The sequence below is a fragment of the Myodes glareolus genome, chromosome 3 (genome assembly GCF_982192425.1).
Source record: "Myodes glareolus chromosome 3, mMyoGla1.1, whole genome shotgun sequence".
Classification (NCBI taxonomy): Eukaryota; Metazoa; Chordata; class Mammalia; order Rodentia; family Cricetidae; genus Myodes; species Myodes glareolus.
This window is the reverse complement of record NC_142028.1, coordinates 38,354,596-38,381,791: the sequence shown is the minus strand read 5'-3', so window position 1 is coordinate 38,381,791 and position 27,196 is coordinate 38,354,596. Positions and strand designations below refer to the sequence as shown.

General features: G+C 47.6%; 1 protein-coding gene across 3 annotated transcripts in view; it reads right to left on the bottom strand.

Moving 5' to 3' along the window:
* Positions 1 to 26,989, bottom strand: part of Srgap3 (SLIT-ROBO Rho GTPase activating protein 3) — a 229,499-nt gene extending 202,510 nt beyond the window's left edge. For 2 of the 3 annotated variants that reach the window (XM_048438547.3, XM_048438548.3), the window contains exon 1: positions 26,144 to 26,988. In XM_048438547.3, coding sequence (XP_048294504.2) covers positions 26,144 to 26,210 — 67 coding nt within the window. In that variant the 5' untranslated portion in view covers positions 26,211 to 26,988. Of the gene's footprint in view, positions 1 to 26,143 lie in introns of all 3 variants that reach the window. The other variant, XM_087904445.1, reaches the window with a different exon arrangement.
* Between the last annotated feature and the right edge of the window lie 207 nt (positions 26,990 to 27,196).

The following is a 27,196-nucleotide window of genomic DNA, read 5'->3' as shown; positions in this document are numbered from 1 at the left end:
CGGGACAGACACTGTCACTCAGACCAGCTGGAATGTACTGCAAAGCCCTGGAACAGGGAAGGGGATGGCAAGCACAGCTCATGAGTCAAATTTGGTCCCCCGACTTGTTTCATAAATGAAGTTTTATGGAACACAGTCTCATGCACTCATTTCTCTATTGTCTATGGATGTTTTTTGCAGGGTGGAAGAATTATGACCAAGACTATATGTTCCACAAAACCTCAAATATTTACTGTCTGGTGCTTTTCAGAAGTTTGTGTGTCTAGAGGATGCTAACAGGCAAACCACAAAGACAAAGCTAACAAGTTCAGAAAATAATCAATTAAGTAGATTTCTTTTAATTATATATATATATGTATACTATACATATATAGTATCTGTTTGTGTGTGTGTTTGTGCGTGTGCATGTGTGTGCATGCATGTGTGTGCGTGCATGTGTGTGTGTAGGTAAGTGGGAGGACAGCTTGGGGGAGTGGTTCTCTCCTCCCACCACGTGGGCTCTAGGGATTAAACCTGAGTCATAAACAAGAGCTTTCACTTTCTAGTCAACTCACTGGCCTAGGTTCTTTTCCTATACAGGACTTATCAGTACCCTTGAGAGATAAATAAAAGCTAGGAACCCCGAGAGGAAATGCGCCAGAGTGTTTCCTACACCCCTTTGAACAAAGAGCCCTTTTCTTGGTGACCTCTTAAGGAGCCAATGACCCACAGTCTGAGGAGGTCCTCATCTGTCAACCAGAGACCAAAGTAGCCTCAAGATGCTATTGGAAAAACTAAGTGCTTGGGTAGGGATGTGCAGTCCACAGGGCATGTGGCAGCTGCCCCTCCCCCACCCAGGTTCTTTATCAGCTGCTGCAAAGACAGACTTTCTCCTTTCACCAGTAGCTGCTGAGGACAGAGGCAGGCTTCCGGGAGTCACCTGTCTGTCTCCACAAATCTGCCCATGGTGAAGCGCCCCTTGGCCTTCGTAGAAAGTGCTGTTGGAGAGTTTAGCAGGCGGGCTGTGCTGCGCTTTCATCCCATGCCTAGTCTCGCGAGAACATCACTTTTCCATGACAGAACACCTGGGTGGCCGGTGGCAGACAGGCTTCTCTCTCAGGTCCCAGCTCCCAGTAATTTCATTACTGCCCAGTAATGAAATGGGCAAAGTCAAAGTCTCCTTGTATGAAGTCATTTCCCTAGCTGTGGGGCTCTGAAGGGATCAGATGTCCCTTCAGAAGTGCCAGACCACTTCCTTGGCCACCCTACAACAGACTCCTCTTCGTGTTCTCACAGCCGTAGTGCCCTTCCACATGATACCTGCAGCAAAGATGGGATACTGCCACCAAGTGTCACCCAAACCAATTCGTAGAACACCTCATTTAGAAACAAGATGTCTCTACTTTCCACCTGAGACCCGCGGGCACACCTCAGGCAGACAGAGAAAAGGGGTCACAGAAAGGCAGGGGCTCTAAACCTAGAAGCAAGATGTTAGCGCTAAGATGCCATGTCCTTTACAAGGGGAAGGACAGAGCAGTTCAGACAGCCCTGGGATAGTTCTTCTGAATAAATACTGGAGAAGTGTGGGGACTGGGATGGAGAGAAGAAAGCAGGAGAAGGAAGACACGGACCACGGTCCACTCTACCACAGTCCTGCCGACTGGGCTCTCTCCAGACAGGCTGGATGGTACCTGCCTGTCTCCCTCCTCCAAGACCCCAGCATCTTCCTGATGCCAAGTAATTAGGGGGTGCCCAGCTAGTTCCAAGAGGAAATACCTTCCTGAAAACTGCTCCCATTCACAGAACGCTTCATAGCCATGGAAGAAGGGTCCTCTGAAGCACAAGTCCCTAAAAACAAAGGTGAGTTTGGCACTAGAGAGAGGCCTCTGTAAATAGAAGCACTGGCTGCTCTTGCAGAGGGCCAGGCTTGGTGTCCCAGCACCCACAAGGTTGCTCACAACCATCTGCCGCTCCAGTTCCAGTGGATCCAATGCCCTCTTCTGGCTTCTGAAGGTACTGCATGCATGTGATGCACCCTCATACATGAGGACAAACTGCCCATACATAAAACATAAACACACAAACAAATAAATAAACAAATTTTTTAAAGGTTGGGAAAAGACAAAAGAGAAATGAGACTCAAATGATGACTCAGTAAAAGAAAATGTCGAGATAATTGCAAAAAAGAAAAAAAATCCAAAATGACCACCAGACAGCTATACTGTGGACAGCCAGACAAGCAGACCCTGTGTCTAAACAAAACAAGAAACTATCAGAACAGCTGGGCAGTGGTGGCTCAAACCTTTAATCCCAGCACTCAGAAGGCAGATATAGGCGGGTCTCTGTGAGTTCAAGGTCAGCCTAGTAGTCTACAAGAGCTAGTTCCACGGCATCTAAGATTGTTATACAGAGAAATCCTGTCTCAAAAACAAAACAAACAAACAAAAAAAATCAGACTAGTAGGACACTTCCTAAGTAACAAGTCTGAAAACCTAGCAAGAACTGTCTGTACCAGGCAGTGTTAGAAGGGGTCCAAAGAACTTTAAAATCCCAACTTGAACACTTTTGGTCTGAGAACTCAAGAGCAAAGAGACAGACACAGACAGAATAGAAGTCCAGCCAATTCCATCATGGAGCAGGGAAGCTGACCAACAAGGCTGAGGTAGGCCTTGGCCCCCTGGGCTCCTGCTCTGGATTAAGTTTCTATGATTGCTGCCACCAAATTCCAAACTTTCCAAACTAAAGTCGGCTCTTCCCTAGCCCCTCCCAAACCCCAGCAGCTGGAAGACAGCTCTGAGCCCAGAGTGGGCAACTCTTAGAGAGGGTGGTACCCATCTCACTTCTTCCCACTCTGTCACACATGAGACATCAGATGTGGGAAAAGATGTGTCCTATATGTCAATCACACAAGCAATTCCCATTCCACTCAAGGCACAGCGTGTGCGCTCGTGCACACACATACACACACACACACACACACACGCACACGCACACCTGGAGATAGCCTTAGGCCTCAAGACTGTCCTACCCATCACCCATGCCAATTACAAGTCCCACATTGCTTCTCCTATGCTTCTGCCTGTCAATCATGGTTCCCCCAACCCATTCCCTACACCCCATTAAATCACTAGAGTATCTCACAGAACTCAGGAGACACTCTGTCCAGTGGCTCACTGTAAATCCTATCCACCGGGAAACAGAAGAGGAGCAGAGGATGAAGTAGATGAGAAAGGTATGGGACATCCATGTTCAAGCATGCTACCCTCCTGGAACCTACATGTCTTCAGCTAGCAAGGTCCTGTCTTTGGGCATCTATGAAAGCCTCATGATGTAGGCATTCCTGCTTGTGTCACTGGCCATTGGTGATCCACTCTATTCCTCTTCTTCTCTGGAAGCTGGAAATAGGGTGGAGCTGAAGGCCTCAACCCTCTAACCCTGTCTTGGTTAAGATGTCTACACAAAACTCCTTTCAGAGCCCAGCAGCCAGTCTAGCCCTACCAAGAGACTGCCAACAGTCAGACAAGTCAATAGAATACAAAAACATCCTTTGAAAATTCTAAGGAATTTATTAGTTGTAAGCTAGGAAAGAGACAAAAGCCAAGTATATGTTTCATGATCACAGTGCTTCATCGGCAACCCAGGGCCTCTAGGCAGAAGCCTAGCTCAGCATCTGTCTGACAGCAACGACGACGAGCCTCTCTAGCCCCAGTAACTCTTTCCCTGTTAGCTATGCAGTCTCAGGGCAAGGACAGTCCATCAGCCCCGCCAAATGGAAGATCGCCATCTACGTGCAAACAGCGACAGGGATTTGCTGCAGAAGATGCCAGGCCCCACTGCACAGAAGTCCTAAGGATGAAAATTTGGGCCAACTCAGGGGTGAACCCTGGGCGCCCCGGAGCCACTCGAAGGATACGTGGAGTCATTTTCTGAGAGGAAACCACTGGGAACTGGTTGTGTAGAAGCCACAGGGACAGGCATTTCGGCTTCCTCCCCAGTGAACTCCCAACTGCCCACACCACTGAGCAGATGAGCAAGTGGAGTCAAGGATGACTCCCTCAGGAGGTCCCCAACACCCTCCCCCAAACAAACCATGATGCCATGGTCATTAACTACAATCCGTATGGTGGCCGCCTCATCCAGTTCAATGGGTCACATAAGTGGATGGAGAACAACAGCCAAGTGTGAGCTCAAGTCATCCAGCCCTCAACCTCAGCTGAAGCTGCCACGCAGGAACACCAGGCCAGCGCTGCCAGACCCTCTGTTTTCAAAGGTGCCGGAAGGCCAGATTTTATGTGAAATCTTCTCACTTTTACACGTTGGCATCAAATTCGCATTTTTAAAAGACACAGCCTAGGCCAAATAAAACATCGGAGTCTGTGCTTGGCCCACATGCTGTCTGAGTGAAAGTTCGCCTGGGAGTCCAGTAATGTGTATGCCAGCTCCCGTCCCCTGCATCTCCAGAGTCAGGCAAGCAGCCGGGGGTAAGGTAGGGGCAGGAGGAAGGACAGTGACCTCCATTGCCTAAATTCCTTGGTGAAAAACAGTCCTTCATAGTCCCGTTTTGACCACACAGCAGCACCCAGTTAGCCTCTGCAACGCACCCTGCTTTCTTCTCCCACCGAAAGCAAGACTTGCCAGTTTGTTATAGGAAGTGTCCTCTGCTGGGCTGCTCAGGGTTGACAGCAACCTTCCATGTCACCTATAGCAAATCTCCTTCTGAAGCCTCAATCCCCCCACTGTGATAATCTTGGGCAGGGACAGTTCACTGAGCCTCAAACACCTCTTACCCGGGAGAGATCAAGGCTTCCTGAGGCTGCCTGCCTGTCTCTTCAAAACTGCTCTGTTAGAAAGCTCTTCCAGACACTAGACTTCTATAAACACAGCCCCACATCAGACCAGGTTTGCTGGCAGCTGCTCCTGGTGATTCACACTGAAAGTCACCGTCAAGGCGAATCTTGAGTCTATATCACAGGGACTGACACTGAGCGCGCTCAGCAGCCTGCACTTGGCCGCAGGGCTTTTCAGCCCCCAGGGTGAGACTTTCCACCTTTCCCTATTAAATTTCAGCCCACCTACATGTTGCAATCAGGTGGCATCTCACTCACAGGTACAAACTGAGCCCCTTTTACGAGGACCAAGCCCCTGCCACCACCCTGGAGACTGTTGAGGTCAACGGTTCTGTAGTTTGCGATTTTTTTTAATCGATAACGCAGATGGTACGGTGGACCCCTGCCAGTAAATACAACCCTCGCTCTACTTCTCCCGAGCACCCGCAGGATATCGTATTTATAGAGTGTCGACTCCAGGTTGAGCCGTTCCTCCAAGATCAAAGACCTCAGATGCCCCAATGAGCAAAGCAGACAGCAGGGAGCGAAACAGGCCAGTGGACACTAGAACAAGTGTGAGCCCCCATCCTTGGGAGGAGGACGCCATTATTCATCCCACTAAGGGCGATCTTCCTATTTAGTGAAAAATGCCAAAAGTCTGGATTTTTATGTGAACGCTCCTGGTTGGTTTTTTTTTTTTTTTTTCTTTTTTTAAAGTTGGAAATGAATCAGTTTCTGTAAGTGCTACAGAGCCAAGGAAAATATGCTAGTGAGTCTAACTTGCCTGCATGCTGCCCTGGCTGCTGTAACTGTTCTAAATTTCATTCTTGGATCCAATCAAACCCTGAAAATCTGGGGATGAACAATAACAAGAGTATCCACATCAAGTGTGGCCCACCCTGTAAACACTGGATAAGAACTGAGCCTGGGCCATATTATCTAAGCCTCACGAGAGTCCAGTGAGGTAATCAGGAGAGAGAAACTGAGGCAGAGTTGGAAAATGGAAGCTAAGAAAGTACTAGCTGCTGAATCTGGGATTCCGTCCTAAGCCTCTCTGACTTGACAGTCCAGTCAGAGTTCTTGGACCAGGCTGGGGAGAACTGTTCTTTATGAAGTGTGCAGTGGCATTAAAATTGTCAACTTATATTGAATTAATGTTAGTTACCATTAACTAACTAATTTACTGGGCTAGGGAGACAGCTCAGTAAATACAGCGCTTGCCACACAAGCATGAGTTCCATTCTCAGCACCTGTGTAAGCCAGGCATGGCGATACAAGCCTGCAATTTTATTGCTGGGGAAGCAGAGACAGGAGGATCTGCAGGCTCACTGACCAGGCACCTAGCCGCATCTATCCAAAAGAATGAGCTCTAGATCCAGTAAGAGACTGGCTCAAAAATTAGGCAGAGAGCACCCGAGTAATTAAAGATACCCCCACATCTACATATACATACATATGTACATCTATACATACCAAAAACATTATGATAATGATTACAGGGATAATTAAGGACACCACCCACCATATCCCTAGGTCCTCAGTGACCTCCAGCAGCTTCAGGATCATCTCCAGTCCTCCTCAATGAGAAATCATAGGCCAACAGTCCTTGATCAACAGCCTCCTGTTCTAGACTCTAACTCATCCTCAAAGAGACATCGGTTGCATTGTTGATGAGGAGACATGTGGAGAAATGAACACTTATTGGACAATCTCACTATGTAAGCATTAATCTCACTGTGCAAACATTAATCTCACCATGCAAACATTATTGGACAATCTCACTGTGCAAACATTAATCTCACTGTGCAAACATCAGAGTGCACTTATACAGACTAAGATGACTAAGAAGCCCCCAGGCGGTATTACATGGGACAAGGTTGTATGTGTGGCCTGCTGCTGTTGGTTGGCACTTGGTTCTTCAGCACATGGCAATAATGATGGCATTTCTGCTGTGAAATTTTGAAAGATGATGGAGGCATTTCCTTATCAAAGACATCAAATTGCATGGTATATTGGCCTGCTCTGTTCATTATCCAAGCCAATCTGGAGAGGCTCATTGGACTTCTTAGTCTGATGCAGATGTGGGAAACAAGAGGCCTGGAGAAACTAGGCAGCTTAAGCAAAGGTCTAAAGCAGCAGGTATGAGAGACGGGATCATGGGCCTTGAGATGACTGATCTTGATTGGCAGCCTGGCTCGATGCAGAAGCACCATGGCAGCACACCTAAGAGCGTATCTATGAGGGTGTTTCCAGAGGATACACCCCACATCTTTAGCTGAGGAGGGGAGAGTCACTGTGAACGTGTTCCTAAACTGTGGGCTGGGCCCATATTCTTGCTGCCATGCCTTCTCCACCTCGACAGACTGTTCCACCAAAACCCAAGTCAAAGTCAACTCTTCCTGGCTTCAGATACTTCGGTCAGGGTCACTTTGTCACAGAAATGAAAGAAGTGACTGATACAGGGACGGACCCACTCCCGGCTAAGAGCACGACAGTATCCTGTACACTGGTGGCAGCTGGTCTCCTGTGACCTCCTGATCTCCCAATCTGAAAGAGTCAGGGATGTGGACATGTATATGAAGTTGACGCTTCTGTTGGCCTCTCAACAAAACAAGTCACTGGTTTGTGTGACTTGGTGTCAGTCTGGGGCAGCAGTGGGGTAGGGTTGGTGTCAGTTCCTTTTGTTTCTTCTAGTGCAGTGGCTCTCAACCTTCCTAATGCTATGAGCTTTAACTCAGGTTCCTCATGTTGTGGTGACCCCCCCCAACCACAAAATTATTTCATTGCTACTTCATAGCTATAATTTTTCTACTGTTATGAATCACAATGTAAATATCTGTGCTCTTCCAATGGTCTCAGGCGACCTCTGTGAAAGGGTCATCTGACCCCACAAAGAGGTTGTGTTTGGTTGAGAACTACTGTCCTAGTGGATCTTGAACATTTCAAGAGCATGAAGAGAGCCAGAGGTGAAGCAGTTCAAGAGACACTGTTTAATCACTGAGGGATACGTGGTCCGGCTGTTGGCTTCAAGACGGGTATCCCCCAGGCTGAAGGTGCAGACCAGACCTCACTGGGTCTCTGTCCAGGTCTTCCTGAGAGCTCAGCTCAGCCTGAGCTGGTTCCAGGCTAAGCTGTGATTTCTCTGGAACAGTGGAAATCAGTGAGGCTGGAGAAGGAGGGGACGCGGGGTGCTGAGCTCCAGGGAGCTCAAGGGCAATTCTAGCTGCTCTTCCCCAGATCAAGGTCACAGCTAAGGTCATAGAATGCTATTCACTGAGTTGGCTATGGTGGCACAGGCCTGTAAACACAGCATGGAGGAGGCAGAAGCTGGAGGATCACCATGAGCACGAGGCCAGCCTGGTCTACATAGCAAGACTCTGCCTTAAAAATAATAATAATAAATCTACCCACAGGAAGGGAAGATTAGATCTATGGATCAGCTAATTTGTAAGACAGCTTTATGAACCAAAATCCTGGAGAAGGTACTTTCAAGGGGTCAAAGGTAAAGCCTGGGTGGGTCAGGCCTTCTCCCCTTTGTCTGTGGCTGGTTGGGTCTGGTAGAGTTTTGGACAGGATCAGGCATCCATACTAGTTCCTATGGGAAGGGATCGGGTGCTCCAGCCCTGCATGAGAACTCACAGACTCCAGACCCGTTTTAGTTACCTTAGAATAGCAGAGCCACCATTCAGGCATGCTTGTGGGGGAGGAGGGATTAGAAACTGAGCCCAGAGCTTTCAGACTGCAGAGGTTGTACTCTTGCAATTATTAATAAAAATGGGTAACGTCATTTGAGTCCTCAAGTGTGCAAGGCGCTGTGCTAGAGATTTTGTGCACTATGTCATTTCATCTAGGCCGACTATCATCTTCGCCTAACAGATGAGGACGCCGAGGCTGTGTCACGGCCATCTTCACGTCAATATCAGCAACCATATCTCTGTTTTTAACTTGACCATCGTGTGAACACAATTGAAACTCAGTAGAAAACCCATGTATCTAATTTTGAATTTTGATCTTTCCCAAAGCTAGCAATGTGTGGTATGGCAACACTGGGTTGTTGTTTGATAAACAGGGTTTCTCTGTGTAGCCCTGGTTGTCCTGGAACTCCTGCAACAGACCAGGCTGACCTTGAACTCATGAAGATCCACCTATCTCTGCCTCTAGAGCACAGGAATTAAAGGTGTGCACCACTACCCAATACTGTTTTTCATTGCCAGTAGACTGTAGCAAGTCACAGCTCCCAGTCAGTCCGGGATCACCAGAGGAAACAACACTCGGCAATGCAGAGGCTTCTACATACCAGGATTCAATAAACTGTGTGAGAGGCTAAGCATCCTGCTACAGCATAGGCTTTGTGCTAGATAAATTTGCCCAACTGTGGGCCGCTGTAGGTGTTCAGAGCATATTCAAGGTAGGCGGAACATGGCTGCAATGTTGGTAGGTTTAACTTAGCCATATTTTTAACTTATCGTGAGTTTATCAAGACACTGAGCCTCTGTGCCAAGCCTGCCTTCATTGGCTTCTTGCCACTCAAACTACACAGCCATGCTAACATCCTTACCCAAGCATCCAATTAAAATCCCAAGCAACACAGAGCCTTTTGGCAGGCTACTATAGGCTTCACCTAGGCGAACAGCAGTCCATACAGAATTGGCATGTGTCTAAGCAATCAAGAACCTGTCTAATAGTTCTTTGTCTGACCTGTGCTTAGACACTGGTAACGGAGAATAGGAAAAACTGCAGGTTTGTGGCATTACATTGACAAGGACACAAATATCAAGCTAAGCGTGGGCCTCTTCCCTAACAGCAGGCCTGTCCCCCAGGGACTCTACTGGATTCGCTCTGGTGTCCTCCTCCCCCATTAGCCATCCTGACAATCATCAGGGTCTTGGAGACAATAGAGCCCCCCCCCCCAGTAAGGCTACAGAGGAGCCTCCAACTTTGTCAGGCAACTGGAATTTGTCCCACTTGTGGGAGACATGTTTTTACCACCAAAGTCTGGAGTGAAGGCCAAGGAGGGCCTTTGTCTAAGGAGCCCCGAGAAGGCTTTTTTCCAGGCCTCGGACTGACAATGAGTGAAACCGGGGACCGTGGTGGAGGTAGGGGGGGGCGGGGGGGAATTCCTGTTTCTTGGGAGATCTTTCTCCAGAAGTACCAGGATTTGCTTTTCACAACCTCTTTTCATCCACTTCTCCCCTTGGAAACTGAACACCCCTTTGGTTGGTTGGGGAGGAGAGCACTACTCTCTCTTTACAAAACTGGCTGATTAAATTTTCCATGCTGAAGTTTCCACTTTTGCCTTAGCAATGTCCTTTCTGCTGAGGACTTGGGCTGATCTTTTACATTCTTTTAAAGATGTGAAAGGCAATGTCTTCTAGAAAACAGTCTTAACATTTTCATAGGATTACCCTTAATTATTTGCACTTCCTTTCTTACTTTTATATTTTTATTTCTTTGCCTTTGATAGTCCAAAGCTTCCTTTGAACGCCTCCTGTGTGACAGGCTCTAAGCACACAGACCCGAGAATGAATAAAGTGAGGCCCCTGTGTTCAATGAACTCACAGGGAGACAGACACGTAAACAAGGCCTCTGTCGCAGCAGCGTGTCCCGGGGAGGAGCCAGACAAAAAATAGAAATAATGAGCATTGTGTAGCCCAGAGGAGTCCACTTTCTCACACAGCACCTTATCTGAGCCTCACAGCAGCTACAACTTAGGGCAGGCAAGCCCTCCGGTAGCAGCCAGCGGGGCCCGATGGAGACCAGAGACGTGGCTTGTCCGAAAGACAGCAGGAACAGACAACCAGGTCTCAGGACTGTGCGTCCCGGCTCTAGCCCACAGCACGTTCATAATCCTTGACTTACACTGGAGTTAAAAGGTCGGTGTGAGCTTCACTCCTATTCCGTCTATCCATCTTTTAGGAGCCTGAAAAAGTGTGTGGAGGAGGGAAATGTTCTCCCTACAGAGATTTTGAATTTGCTACACAACCCTCCCAGGTGGTCCAGAGACTATGAGAGAGAAGGCAAAGTAAACAGTAAGCTATCCACCGCGTACTAGAACTTTCTTTTGTCAGAAACCCCTGCCGGGAACCTTAGGTACTTTATCTTCTTCGCAAGAGCTTAGCTGGAAGATCAGGTTCACCGTCCAGGGTGCGGAATGCGGGCACCCCACCTGCATTTGTTAACATTTTCCTGGTTTTCAAATGCCACTGTGTACTAAGGATTGTGCTAGAAATTCTAATGTGTCATTTTTAACTGACACACTTACGTGCACACACATGCAAACACACACTGCGAGGTGTTGGGACTCTCCTTTCTCAAGTAGAAAACCCAGGGCACAGAAAATCTAATGCCTTCTCATCCGTTGTGTCTCATTGGTCTGACTGGCCAGGAGCTACCAGCTGAGCCGGGTAGAGCATGGTGTCTGCCTTGTCAGCAATGCCTTCCATATTGTAGAATCCCTCATGCATCTAGTGTGACTTCTGCTTAACTCTGCACAACCACGGTGCTCTTCACCCCTTCGGCTGATCCACACCCTTTTCACCTCAGAAGCCCCTATTCCGTGACCGTATTCACCAACCTGAGGACAGTGATTCGATTGTCCTCTTTCTGGAACTATTTGGATCGTTTACACCTGCGGTTGTGTTTTTCTCTTGGAAGCACTTAGACCCACTGATCCCTAAAATATTTACATGACTCCTGACCCCCTTTTCTAAATGGAAAGATGATTCTGTCTGGATCCCAAAGAGCTCTGGAAATAATTGCAATGATATTAGCTTGGCCGGTATGATCCAGTGTTACAGATCAATATCAGAAAATCGCCAACAGCACTTTCAACCATTTAGATCTCTGTTGCAAATTCTCCCTGTATTCTGCACAGCCCCTTACATACCGTCCAGCACGTTAGTAATTACAAGTTACAAGGTGTATTCCCCATAGAATGATGAAGTCTATGAAGGTAGCAAACATAGCAGGCGCTCAATAAATACTTGTTAAACTAAAGCAACTGAGGTGGACCACCATATCTCAGCATTTCTTTCACGCTAATTTCAGCAACGTAATTCCATGTCTCTGCTTCTCAGGCTTCTGCCACTTTTGAAGCAGAGCTTCAGTGTTAGTAGGATGCCAAATAGAAGCCAAAGACAGAGACGCTCAGTGTAGGGCCTGAACAGGACCAGGCAGGGACAGAGCCCCAGAGCAGGGCAAGGGACAAAAGCCAAGTGAAAGCTCAAGAGCCCAGAGGTGAGGGCAGGAGAGCAATCAGACATCTGGGGCCAGGGACTAAGTTTCCTCAGTTTCCCCAAGTTAGCACATCATGAGAGACAGACACCCTATCTAAAAAAAGCCACTGATCAAAGGAAAGACAGTGCTATTGGCCAACCATACCAATGGTTGTATCTCTGATCAAAACACCTAGCAGAAGCACCTTAATGGAAAGAGGGTTCATTCTGATGGACACTTCCAGAGAGTTTTCAGGCCACCATGGCCAGGAAGGTGCACCAGCGGGAGTGTGAATGCCAGCTATTCCCACTGTGTAGACAGGAAGCAGACAGAGCTAGGCTGTACCAGAAGCAGACCAAACCTCCGAAGGCCTGCCCCTAGAGGCTACTGCCACCAGTTGGAAGGCTCCATGGCCTTCCAGACAGCCTCTCCAACAATGGACCAAGCTCTTATACATGTCCTGTGGGGGACTTGACACATTCCAACCATAACACTGACTCTGCCTGGAAATGTCTCGATGAGACAAGAACACAAAAGCAGCTCTGCCACTCAGGTGCCATTCATTGTCACAAACTCAGTCAAAGAAGTGACACCCACTCTTGTTTGTCCCCGAAGGAAAACGAAGGTACTTCAGTAATGATTCATATCTATTCTCTCTTTTTCTCTCTCCTTGGAAGGCTACAGAAGGACATTTTCCCCTTAGGAGCAACTGTATCCTGCTAAAGCTCAAATCCAGGTGAGACTCTGACCACCTGGAAAAAAATCTAGGCTTTTCAATTAGACAAATGGTGGGAAGAAATTTACAGCAAACTATAGATTTATAGGTTTACAGTGAGCTACAGATGAAAAACACCTTCACCAATGGTGGAAAGAGGATAGCGGGCCGCAACCTCTTAATGCTGTGTCTTATATTGCTTTCTATTGCTACAGTAAACACCAGGACCTAAACAGAGAAAAAATGATTTCGGCTCATGTCCTATAATCTGCCATGAAGGGAAGTCAAGGAATTAAAGGCAGACCCTGAAGACAAACACTAAAGCAGAGGCCATGGAGGAACTCTGCTTACGAACTTGCCAGCTGGCTTTCTTTTATATCCCAGGACCAGCACACGAGCCCTCCCACATCAATTATCAATCAGGAAAACGCCCACACAAGCTTACCTATACGCCAAATTGATGGGGACTGTTTCTCAATTAAGGTTCCTTCTTCCCAAATGACTCTAGCTTGTGTCAAGCTGACAAAAATACTGAGCAGCATAGGAGCAAAGAGGCGATCCGTAACCCCAATAGCCCCAGCAATGACTCAAGGAGCCCACAGGAGTAAAGAGGGGATCAGGAACCCCAAGAGCCCCAGCAATGACTCGAGGAGCCCACAGACAGCCGCGACAGGAAAGGAATGATGTCCGGAGAACAGCGGCCAGTGGTGAAGGTGAGCAGCTGAGGGGAATGATCATTTTCCTCGGGTAAAGCTGTCCTTTGAATGTTCCCTGACAGGAACAGGAACTGACAGCTAGGAACCAGGAGAAAAATGAGACTGGAAGGCAAGAAAGAGGGGCATTCAAGCTGGAAGTGGCCGTAATAGCAGTGGGTGTGGAGGCAGTTCTTAACGAGAAAGATCAGTTTTGCATACATTTTGTCTTTAAAATCTGCAGAGAGCTGGGTCAGATGCGGACAAGACAAGCCCTGTACCGCTATAGAGCAGATTCTAGCATCCCTTTGACACCCCCTAAGAGGCCCACCCAAATGGACAAGGCCCTCACCTGGGCATCAAGCTGTGCTCTATTTTAAGCCCTAGGCTTGCATCCCTATCTATCAGATTTATTTTTAGAAGTTTGCATTAAAGATCTCTTTTTTGCTACATACAGATAGGAAGCAGATTTAAGAGAGGAGAGACATGAGGTTAGGAAGAAAGACACTGAATGCTTGTAGTAGTTACCTCAAGAGTGGCTTCTAGACTGTTCTCCTTCTTTCTATACTTTTCTTTATTTCCAAAAGTTTTGAAATAGTGAATGTGTAACACACCAATAATCACAAATGAGGTTATAAAGTCACTCTGTTTGTAACAGCAGTAGTCATACTATCTAGAACACAGGGTTAAGTCCAGTAGCCACTGACAAACAAGTGGATAAACAAAATGTCGTCTGCCTGGACAATGGAAAGAAAGCCAGCCTTTAAAAGTAGGAAAAGTCGGGGTCTGAGACACGGCTCGGCAGGTGAAAGTGCTGCCACCAAGAACCCACGTGACACCCTACGGAAGGAGAAAATTAACTCACACTAGCTGTCCTCTGACCTCCACATGCATACACATGGAACACACATGCCTCTACCCCACATGCATAAATATATAGACACATATATACATACATGCATATATAAATGGAATAGAAATTTTTTAATAAAAAGGTTAAAGCAAGAAAATTCTGATGAATGCTACAACGTAGATGTGTGTTTCGACACTGAGGAAATAAGTTGAGCCCGTCCCTCATTGCACGCTCCCCACTGTCAGACTCGTGGACCTGCAGGCTGGAGAGCTCCTCAGTCCCCCAGCACAGACTCCCACTCCCATTCTCCTGCACACACCTAACGCCTCAGCATTTCCCAAGTGCCCAGGCCCCTTCGCAGTCCCCACACCTCGTGTCCATTTCATTCTCACTTCATAAAATGCCTTCCACCATCCAGAGAGCTTCTCCTTACCCTTCAAAACCCTACCCCAAAAGTCTTGTTTCTATAATAACTTCTCCAGTTTCCCTAGACATTTACTTAACTTCTTATCAGAATTTCCAAAAGGCTCTGACACTCTTAGAACATTATATGTCATTGCTTTGTCCATTTTTTCTAGAAAACCATGAAAGAGGGGCGTGAGAAATACATTTTTCCCTTTCCATGCTCCAATCTCACATGTATTAAGAATTCAACTAATAGACTATATTCAGTTCCCACAAGTAACCACCTAAGTACATATTAGATGGCTCTTCATGGATACAGAAGTCCCACCTCTAGACCTTCCATCTTTCGTTGTTTTGTTGTTGTTGTTTGTTTGTTTGTTTGTTTTTGATTTTTTTTTGAGGCAGGATTTCTCTGTAGGTTTGGAGCCTGTTCTGCAACCAGCCCTTATAGACCAAGCTGGCCTTGAACTCACAGAGATCCACTTGCCTCTGTCTCCCAGTGCTGGGATTAAAGGAGTGTGCCACCACTGCCCAGCTAGGCTCTCCCTCTTATCTCTCAGCTGTGCTGAGGGAACCCTGGATCTGCTTCATTCTGGAGAGGTGATCTTTGTAATCACAAAGTCCATCACACGGATTCCTACACTCAAGCAGTCCACAAACACTGCAAGCACCTGTCAGACACCAGGAGAAGCTCTGCATGCCAGAAACACACAAACAAGACAAGAGACGCCAAAGTTCTGAGCTTGTTTGTCTCCAATGTGCCATTCCCCTGACTCAGCCTTTTAAGGCTGGAAAGACAAGAATGGCCTGCTAAAGGCAGCCTCCAGCTTCATTCTGGGAGCTTTAGCTCAAGAAAAGAGAACAAATAAATACAGGAGGGAAATCGCCGTGTAGTCCAAGCGCTAGAGAATTCAAGTCAGCTGATCAATGAACGATACTGCATGGCTATTGTACAGTTGTCCAGTCTGGAGGTGACACACAACCAGAGAGTTGAATACCAAAGAGCCAAGCATGTGGCTATTCAGAGAAAGGGCATTCTGGAAAGAGGGGAAATTGGAGAAGTTGCGGAATCAGCAGAGACCCAGAGAGCAGACAGGGAAAAGAAGCAAGAACACCATGGTTTTATAAATCCAGTCTAGGGTCCTCGGTGAGAGACTCTGTGGGACACTACTCAGGGGCTTTAGAGGTCAACAGACTCTAAGGACATCTGTTAAATGCTCTGGGAAACTCAGGCCATGGGGACAAGAGAAGAAGCAGGGAGACCAATTAGAGTATGGCTCTCAACTGAGGGCAAGTCATTTGGTAATAGCTGGAGAAATATTTGGTTGTCACAAATTGGGGCAAGTTGGGCGCCGATATAGAATAGGCAGAAGACACGTTACACAGCTAAGCTCCTCAACCAAGAAAGACCCAGGTCACAATACTGCATGAGATGATCAAGCCTCACAGGATACTCCAGTCAGGACTTGATCATAACTCTAAATTTTCTCTAGGTCCCCATAAGATTATCAGAGCCCCCAACCAACCGGAAGTAGCCTGGAATACTATGCCCACATTCCCAAAAAATGGACTATGGATATTTTCCTTTGTTAAAAAAAAAAGAGGGGGAAGTGGTGTGGGACAATCATCTATATTCTGTCAATTATATTTTAAATAAGCACTGATTGGCTGATAGCCAGGCAGGAAGTATAGGTGGGAAAAACAGACAGGAAGTAGATGTGGGGCAATGAGAACAGGAATATTCTGGGAAGAAGAAAGCTCTTTCTGCAGTCCTACCCAGATCTCGGAAGAAGCAGGATGTGACCTGCTCCACTGAAAAAGGTACTGAGCCATGTGGCTAACATAGATAAGGATAATGGGTTAATATATGTTATAAGAGCTAAAACAAAGCCTGAGCTAATGGGCCACTCAGTTTATAACTTATGGAGACCTCTGTGTGATTTTCTTTGGGACTTACTGACTGTGGGAACCAGGCAAGACAGAAACCCCAACTAGCAGGCCCTCATGTTACAATACAACATCCATGAGAATCCATGAATTTGGAAGTTGTTGCCTAGTCCCAGCAAGAGCTAATCGATATCACACTGTGGCAGTGGAGATGGAGAAGGAAAGTCCCGTGTGCTGAATTACAAAGGTTCCTTCTCCAGCCCTTCTCAAGTCACAGCACATTCCATGTTCAACTGACTCAGGGACAGTGAGGAGAAAGAGCCATTCTGGCCATTGGGCTTTCAAATGCTTAGTCCTTAGGAAGCAAAGAAAGAATGTGGGTTGACCAGAGATGTAGCTCAGTTAGTACAGTGTTTGCTTAGCATACATGAGGCCCTAGGCTCAACAAGGCCAAGAATATATGAACATTGATAACAGCTTTAAGTGGTCTGGAGAGACTCCAGCCTTAGTGGTTAAGAGTGGTTACTACTCTTGCTTAGGAACCAAGTTCAGTCCCCAGCTCTCCTATCAGGTGGCTCACAACTGCCTGGAACTCACGCTTTGGGGGATCTGACACCCCCTTCTGGACTCCTCAGAATTCTGCGCATGCGCATACACACACACACTCACACACACACACACACACACACACACACAAATCTTTACAAAAGAAAGTCTGATCTCATGTCATGAGGATATCACATTTTCCTCTTGCTTTATGCTATGGACACCCATGCATGTGCACATACATGTACAAGCATGCACATATATGCAGATAAAGATTCCCTATGCCAAAGAAGAGAGTAAGTAAAATAACGTGAATGTAGATGTCATAGGTCTATAAGGAAAAAAAAATTCTGTTCTTTGCTCCACGCATCACAAGGGAGGGAAGGTGTCATAGTTACCAGATTTGTGGGAACTGAAGAGAGACAAGATTTCTGTTAGAGCAAAGACCAAGGTTCATAGGGACAATTAGGATGGGCCAGGGGCAACAGCTCAGAGTCAGTATGTGTACGAATGACATGATGCCCCCACTCCTGTATATTACAAATACAGTGTGGTAGGTTGAATGTAACCAACCCCCATAGCTCACAGGGAGCGGCACTATTAGGAGATGTGGCTTTGTTGGAGTAGGTATGGCCTCGTTGAAGGAAGTATGTCACTGAGCGGGTGGGCTTTGAGGCCTCATATGTGCCCAAACCATACCTGAGACTACTTCCTGTTACCTTCTGATCAAGATGTAGCCAGCACCATGTCTGCCTGCATACCGCCATGTTCCCTGCCATGATAGTGGACTAAATCTCTGAAACTGTAAGCCGCCACCTCAATTAAATGTTTCCTTTTATAGGAGTTGCCGTGGTCATGGTGTCACTTCACAGCAATAGAAACCCTAACAAATACAGAAGCTGAGATTTCCTCTGCACTCCCCAATATGGACCCCAAAGGGAGAGGCACGATAGGAAGTGTGGCATTGTTGAAGTAGGTGTGGTCTTGTTGGAGGAAGTGTGTCAATATGGGGCAGGCCTTGAGGTCTCCTTTGCTCAAGTTACTCCCAGTGAAACAGTTCACGTCCTGCTGCCTTCTGATCAAGATGTAGCCAGCACCAACTCTGCCTGAGCACCATCATGCTCCCCACCATGATGATAATGGACTGAAACTTAAGTGAGGTGCCCCGGTGAAATGTCTTACTCTTATAGAGTTGCCGTGGTCACGGTGTCTCTTCACAGCAATGGGAACCCTAACTAAGAGAGTTACCAAACAGATTCATGCGAATTGCAAAGAGACAAGATTTCTGTTAGAGCAGAAACCAAGGCTCACAGGGACAACCAAGATGGGCCCAAGTCAGTGTACATGCAAATGGCATGATGGCCCCCACCCCAATCCCTGCATATTACATACAAGAGGATGAGGAAAGGGGACACACAAGGGACAAAAAATGACTAACCACTGAAGACTCAGTAAGAAAAATGACACCCCAGTTCTGCAGCTGTCAAACTTGACTGATAGCAAATTATAGCCCGTGGTTCCCAAGCATCCTGGCCTACTCAAGTTCCTCTGGGTCTTTCTTGGATCACCACCCCAGAAGAAACAGCAGAGAGGCCCCAAGTTGGCCCAGGTTTATCTCTGTCACTACCCAGCAAAACAGAGACAAGAAATGGAAACCAAGTGACAAAAAGAGAAGAAAGGGTCTTTCTTGTGTCTCTGGGTCGTGGCCAAGGTTGGCTCACACGGAGCTGCAGGAGCCACGGGCTCCTCAGTTTTATCTGCACTGTTGTCACTGAGCACAGAGCAGACAGTTCCAGTGGCCAATGTAAGATCCACTCGAGGCACCTTGAACACCCCCTACCCTCGTGCATACATACCCCGCTGTCACACCCAGACAGTTGAATCAGTAACTGACCATTCTGCCATGTGATTGAATCAGAGGTTAAGCATTCTACCATGAGAAATGTCAAAACTCACATGTTCTAAGTGTCCACAAGGCAACACATTGACATCACTTAGCAGAACTGGGTGGGCATTTGTTTCACTGTGTCTGTCTTCAAACTGCCTCCTGAGAAAAGCACTTAAGGAATCAGGGAATGGGGTAATGGGCAAAAAGAAAAGACATGGATAATTCATGAGTACTGAGGGCTGGCATGTTTCAAACCATGAACCAAGGAAGGATCTTGCAAGCTAGCTGGGGAACGAGGCTTTTGGGGTGGACAAAGTTTGGGAAGACTGGCCTGACTCTACAGTTCATGCCCAGCACTGCCAAGACTGTCTGAAGCCCTGAGGGAAACAGGTCACTTCCTCTAGTTTATCCTAGAATTTTCGAGACCTATTGGAGCATCAAGCTATTTCCTTTCACCCAAAACCTCTTCCATCCAATTTCATCAGATACACTTCAGGAAACAGTCCCCTAAACACAAGCTGGTAGAATGAGTCAACAACTTAGAACATACCCAAAGAGACTCCACAGAAAAACCAATAAGCTATCAGGAATGAGTCACTTCCCAGTGAACCGGAGGCTGGGACCCCACTTCCTGGGTCCTGCCGAGGCCACAGGTTCTTCAGCTCAGCACCTTAGAGACAACAGCACTGTCCCCTTCCCAGCAGCTACTCAGGACTCAACTTCAGGAGCCCCAATCTCTCCAATCATCCCCATCCTACACACCTTCCCATCATCTTTCCAAAGCACCTCGCAACTCTGTCACCCCAAGTACCCACTTCCCACCAGAGCGATGCACCCACTAACATGCACTCGGTTGCTCCAGAGAAGGCTGGCACTAGCTAGGCCACAGCACTGAACCATGCCCACTCTGCCCAGACTCTCTCTAAAGGAACCCCTGGGTTCCAACACCATGTTGCCTCCACCTGCATTTTTGTCTCCCTATGCCATTGGAAGTTGGAAAGACTCCTTTCCAAACTTGATTTTGCCGTGGGTCCCTGAGACATCTAAGGCAACTGATTTCATTTCTCTAAACTTCAGCTCTTCATATAGAAAAGCAGTGAGTCTCTTGCAGAGGTAGAAGGGTCACAAAACAAGAGAAAAAACGCAAATTGCCTCCCTCCACTAGCTAAAGCTATATAGCCCAAAGCAAGGCATGCAACAGCCCTGAGAGGATGAATGAAGGAGCTACCTGGAGAAGACAAATCATCACTAATCTAAAACCAACATAGACCCTTAGAGCCACTGATGGGTGGCTGGCTAGAAGGAGCGCTTACCAGACTGCACCCCATCAGAACTCGTCGAAGACCCACTGACTTCCAACACACCCTTCACCAAAGCTCCACTAACAAACACCAGAGACAAAGGAAGAAACTCTTTGCACAGTAAAGTGTCTCCTCTCAATGGAACAGGAAGAATGACGTTCTAGACCAAGTGCTTGTGTCCTCCAAAATGCTTAGGAGAGCCCCACACCCAATATGGTGGTAGTGAGAGGGGGCACAAATTGTGGCTACCTCCAGATGTGACTGTGCCCTTAAAAGAAGGAAGATACTTTATTACTGTGAACTCTGGGCTCTGAAGGAAGGCCAGTGACGGCACAACAGGAATGCAGCTGGCGACAAGTCAAGAAGTGGTCTCTCACCAGAAACCGAATCTGCTGGCACCTTGATCTTGGAATCGCCAGTCTCCTGAACTGGGTGAAAAGAGGGAAGAGCCACGCAGCTGGTGTGTTCTGCTGAAGCAGTCCAGGCAAGGGAGGTGGCAGAGCAAACACTTCCTAGCCACTCTCAACCAACTGTACACTGCACACACTGAAGAAACAGAGATGGCGATATGCATTTTGCCCTTGGGAGTTCATGGATGAAGGCCTAAACGCTAGATCTGGACGAAGAGGAACAGTGCTAAGGGTAGAGAGGCAGATGGAGGGAACTACTAATACTGCCTAGGAGAGCTGGGAAGGCAGCCTATGTCGAGGATGGCCATCTGAGCAGACTTTGAAGAGGAACGGAGGTTGGACAGACAGAGCGGGGGCACTGGAAGGAGAGCAAAGGCGCGCGTAGGAAGAGGGTGGCGGGAGAAGAGGAGTATGGAGGATCTGGGGGGAGGAAGAGACTTCTAGCGGTTGTAAGGTCTATCTTAGAGGAAACGACACAGATGAAGGAGGTTGTTGGCTGACACTCCACTCCAGGTTTTTATGGACTTCAACTTATAGGCCGCCTTGGCCTTATTCCACCAACGTGTTTGGTTAGACAGGGTAGGATTTCTAAAAGTTGGGCCACCGTTTAAGCAACTAAGAGATTCTGTTTCAGTTCAGCTTTCCTCCCAACAGTGGGAGAACTGCCCACCGTGAGCTCACATTCCAGCCAGGCAATGACAAGCTGGAGCCCACAAGGCTTGCCCTGCTAGAACTGCCCTTTTGACCACAGTCCCACCATCCCCCACAGCTCCCCCATCCAGTGTGCTGCATCTGCATCCTAAGGAAGCTCCAGCCCTTCTAAGGATCATGTAGGAAGCTCTCTATAAGACCAAGCTCATCCTGACACTCAGTTGTAAGGTTGTATTATAGTATCATGGGCCTTTTCAATTTTCTTCTCTTTTTTTTTAATTATCATTTTCCAAGGAAGTCTTAGAAGAGAAATTAAATAGTGTACTATATATATACATATATATATCATATATAGTATATATGTGTGTATTATATATATATATATATTCTCATGAAATTCCACACAAGACTTAAGGACACAGTCAACAGTCAATGTTTGTTGAATGACTACATGAACAAATGAGTAATACCCATTCCTGCATGCTTATCCTCTATGCTAGCTTTTCTTTCCCCACTTTTTTTTTTCACTTTTGCTATTAAAAAGTTATCCTAAAACGAATATGAATGTTCCTAAAGTCAGTGAGAGAGCTCCTGTTTCCCTGTCTACTGGGCTGAAATGGAAACAGGAAGGCTGCGAGCGAATGTGGAACAGACCAGTATGTCTGGCAGTGAGATCAATTAGCGCTCAGGGTATGGAGGATGCAGCAGATAAGATCCCCAAATGCTAGCAGTGATCTCCAAGGGAACGGCGGAGGACAGGAGGGATGCCAAGAGGCTGGAGACAGGCAAATGTTCTGATTGTCAGAAAGGGAATGGAGTGAGAGCCTGCCAGTTTCCAGATCGAGAATGAAATTTCACTCTCAGGCAAGGTTCACAAGCAGATTGTCAAGCAGATTATAAGGGACAGCGAGAAGCACCGAAGATAGGAAGTGATGTCTGTTTGGAACCAAGAACAAGTCAGCGCAAATTCACTGTGTTCCTAACAAGACCCCCTAGACTAGAAGAGCAGAGAAACACAACAGACATGCACGGTGTAACCGGTGTAGGGCAAAGTGCTAAAGGGACACCTAGGATTTACTGGTAGAGTGTTACAGGCAGCCTAAGTGTGTATGGTGTTGGGGGGGGGGGGGTTGTTGTCTTTCTTCTACCATATTGACAAAGTATCAATAGTTAAATCTTTGGGGCCTCTTCTCGGCAAAACCTCTTTGAAAACGTGAAGCTTTCCTGCAAGTTACTGACATCAACAGAAAGCTGAAAGATGTGGGTGGGCTTAAAAGTGGCAACAAACGGTTGCACTCAAGTATGGCTGTGCATTGGGACAGGGCGTGTGCCCTCGGGTCTGCCATAGTTGTCACCACCCCTTCTACTGCTGTCCGTAAGGTGTACCCACTGCCTCAAATCATCTTCATTCTACCCTCCAGGCACCCAGCGCATTGGGATTTGCAGCCCATGGAGCAGTGAACCTAAGGAAAGTGAAGGACTGGTACGCGGCTCTGCTGGGAGTTCCGCAGAGCATGCAGGAAGCCCTGGGTTCAATCCCCAGCATAGCTTCTATAAACCCAGCATGATGATGCATTCCGGTAAACCCAGTACTTAAGAGGCAGGAGTATCAGGAGTTCAAACTCATCCTTGGCTACGAAGTGCAAGGCTATCCTGGGGCACATGAGAAATCCCTCACAACCCCCAAATAAACAAGTAAAGCAAAGAAGGCAGGAAATGGTAGTGGACCTTGTTACCAAAGCAAATAGGGTTACCTACAGCCAGTGGCACCACCAGAGGCTCCCAACACCCAACTGTATGGGCAGTCACAGAAAATGTCTATCCTAGCCTAAGAAGTTCTCACGTAGAAGAAATTATAGAACCGATGGGTGGGTGATGCCATCGAATTAAAACATTCCATGAACCACAGCTGTCCAAATATAAAGGACGTGGGCCTGGAGGATGCTGAGTTTTCCACCCCTGGAATACGCGAGCACAAGTATGCAGTCAAAGCGATTGACTCAGGTATCTGGGGAGGCAAGAGAAGGCTTGAATCGAAAATGTTTACAACGGAAATGCTGTATGAAAGGATCCATCCTTTGTCAAGTCGGCAAATGCCTTGCTCAGAGACAAAAAAGGAGAAAGCCAACAGAGAACTCAATATTGTTCTGAAAAACCGTAAGTTCCCCTCACGGAATCCACAGACTAGGAGACTTGTTTAATGAAGTAGGCTGGTGCAACCTGGCCAAATGTCAGGAAGAAAGTAACTGGCATGAAGCATTATTTTTGCTCATCGGTCAAACATTCCTCAGAGACAAGCCACAGAGCAGAGGGAAGAAAATCAGAGGGGAAACAATGGGATGCCATCAAGGGTCTGCCAGTTCCAGCGCAGCGCTGCCATCTACTTCAGACATCAATCCTTCAAGGGGCTGTGTCAGCCAAACAATGTCCCAGGTACACCAAGCCTGGGAAGACAACGGCCTTGCGACCTTGGGTAAGTCACGAAACACTGCCAGGCTCCCAGGCTCAGCTCCTTATCTCCGAACTGGATTCCTACTAACCCTGGACCTGGATTCCTACTAACCCTGCTGCACACCAAGAGCAGTGATGTCTGTAACTGAGTCCCAGAAGCTGGAGATCCCTGGGCGCATCAATCCTACGACAGTGATTAACAAACACGGCTGTGGATGGAACCCAAGGCCCGGAACACTCTAGGCAAGTGCTCTACCACCAAGCTACACGCCAGGCCAACACATCGAACGTCGTCAGAAAGATTTCAAAGGGCTTCAGGTGCTGCAGTCCTACAAATTACATCTTCAGGATGCCAACTACAGAGAAAAAAAAATAGCTAAACCAAAGAGACCAGCTCTTTCGGGCCAATTTCCTGAAGAAATTCATTATCATTGCCTGGTATTTGCTGGTTAGTCATTAAAATAAAGGTGAAAGGTGAAAAGAAGTGAATTAGCTGGAGCAATTGATGCTCTGTGGGACCTCAGGAAAGGCTGGCTGGCATGGTGAAGGCAACCCTTTAAAGGGGAGATAAGCAGATTTCCTACCAAGACGAACTGTCCAAACATCCCCTTCTCTGTCATAACGTTTTCATGTCTTAATTTTAAATGTTTAATTTTTAAATTTTTAAATGTTTAATTTAAAACAAGCAGTCAAGAGTTTCTCAAAAAAAAATAAATAAACTCCTTAAAAAGTAGATAGACAAAATTGAAAATCAGCTTTTGTTCCGAGCAGTTGTGTGAATTCCGATCTCTGGCAGCTAAAGGACTTGTTTTGAAATTGTCAGCAAGGCTGATACACTGACTGCTTCTGACACTGAGCTAAAAACTAAGGAGGAGGTTAGAGAAGAGAAAAGATTTCTCTTCCTTTCGCCCTGGGATCCACCCAGGGGCCATTAGCATGCTTGTCTGGCCCAAAGCTAAAAAACAAGAAAAACATAAAGCCCCCACCCCCACCCCCACCCCATGCCTGCTCCCCTCTCAAAGTCTTCCCCAATATCTGAAGGTTGAAAGCAGCAGGGACAGCAGCCTGAGGCCCCTGACTTCCTGGGGCGTGGAGCCCTCAGGCAGCACTAGTAACAGGCGTGGCATCTTCAGGTCACAAGAACCTCAAAGCAGTATCTACACAGCCTCCAAAGCCAGGCCTCCACACCCACTGGAGATGTAGTTTGCCCACTCAATGTGAAACCACAACACACCCTGTGTCGCAGCAAGAAGAACCAGGGGACCAGAATGAAAATGGGTGCTTAGAGCCACAGCCGGGACTTCTCTCGGGGCACAGGCTCCGCAAAGAGGAAGCAGGGCAAGGAGCCTGCAGCTCTCCCCACTAAAGCTGTGCTTAGAAAGCCCACCATCTGGCCTGAGGGCGGATGCTGCCTGCCTGCATTTAGCTGTACAACCGCAGCCCTTCTCTTGCTCAGCTAGCATGGATTTAGGGAGCGGCTCCTGCAAGAAGTATGGGTTCTATGCCACCAAAGCTGGAATCAGCACCCAAAGGTCATCTCGCTCTCCCAAGCAGGCAGACTTTCTCCAGAACCACGGGAGCCAGGCAGCACCTAGCAGTCCAAACTGTACACTGAGGTGTTGGCTTTGAACCAAAGCTGATGACCCGAAATAACCGTGTGCGGAAGGGCCGGGCTGTACAGCAGCGGATAATCTATCTTCTGCACAGAACTCTCTCTTTCTGCCTAAATGCCTGCATTAGTCTGGATCAATATGTCCCATAACAGTTAATCCATGGCAACTCAGACCAGGCAAGACACGCCACTGACAAAGAAGAGCTGCTTAAGGATGCTGTGCCCCCCACAGCCTATACTCGCGCATTTGAATTTCAGCCCAGAGAAGACAGCAGAGGCAGAAACAACCACCCACAAAAGCCGGGAAAAAAAAGGGGGTGGGGAGAGCAGATCAGAAAATATATACATAAATAGCAAGGGCTTTCACAGTGGTAGTGAAGGGGAGGAGGCCTGGACTGTCAAAACGGCCTTAGAGTGACATATCACTGCCAAGATGATGGAGTGCCGGTGACACTCCTAAAGTCAGGCGTAGGATCTTCCTCGCACACCTGCAATGCAGAGATTTCTGCCCTTTCTGTAATTCACACTCCCAGCCCAGGCGCTATCTGCAGTGGGAGCCAGTCTGGACTTGTGCAGCCGCGGCTCTTCCCCCTTACAATAAGATTACTGCTGCAGAGCAACTTCTCACCAAGGCCAGGAGGCAAAGGAGGAGACGGAGGAGGGAGAGACAAGGGGAGGGAGGGAGGGCAAAGTCCCTCGCCCCGCAGCTCACCTTTTATTTGGGCTTCATATTCGGCAATGATCTCTTTGTCTTTCTTGAACTTAGTTTGAGATGACATCTTCCGACGTGGCAAAAGAAAACCTGACAGGCTGTTTGGCTTATTTCTCCTTTTCGTTCCAAGTCCTCTCCCAAGCCTGGGTAATCACACAGCGATAGTCGATTTCACAGGTTTCAAGGCTAATCTCTTTCACTTGGCTGCAGAGCTGGGTAGAAATCCTTCTTCAGGGAGGAAAATGCTCTCTGCTGGCAGGGAAATGGCTCTGGTGGCTTTCTCTGGTCAGCTCCTCTTGCAAAAGGAGAAATCACCCTGGGAGTACCATAACCTGCCCCAGATTTCCAGGATTTTTCTTCCAAAATAATAATAATAATAGCAGCCAAGAGCACACGCATACACACAAACACACTCACGAGTGCACACTTACCCGGACATGCTTCCACGCAATTGTGGTGTGCACACACCCATCCACACCACAAGCGCACACATACACACACGCGCACACACACACACACCCTCACTCACACACACACACACACACACACACACATACACCCGGTTGCTCACTCATACACACACATCCACAAGAGGCGCGGCGCCTCCTGGGTCGTGTGGCCAGCCTCCGGTTCGCTTTGGAAGGCTCTGCTAAGGAGATGGTCAGGTTGCCAAAGAACCGGTCATCTCTCATCCTCCCTCCGGTCGGTCGGCGCCTCGGGTCTGCTGTCCGGTGAGGATCAAAGCCAGGAGAGGGAGATGGAAGTTTTCCGGCTATACTGTGTTAGCTCCGCCGGACCCAGGGATGGACTGCTCACCCTGCAGGGCTGGTGGAGCTCTCCTCCACCGCCCTCGTCACTAGACTCCGCCTCCCGGATTTTATAACAACTGACACATTGTAGCCTACAGGAGAGCTGAACCGGCTGCAAGCAAAAAAAGGGGAAGAAACGTTTCACAAAAGGAAGGCGGCAGGAAGGAAGAAAATCAGGTTGGGAAGGCCTGGGAGGCTCCCGCAAACTCCAGCTAGTAGTAGTTGGGCTAGAGATTTTTCTAAC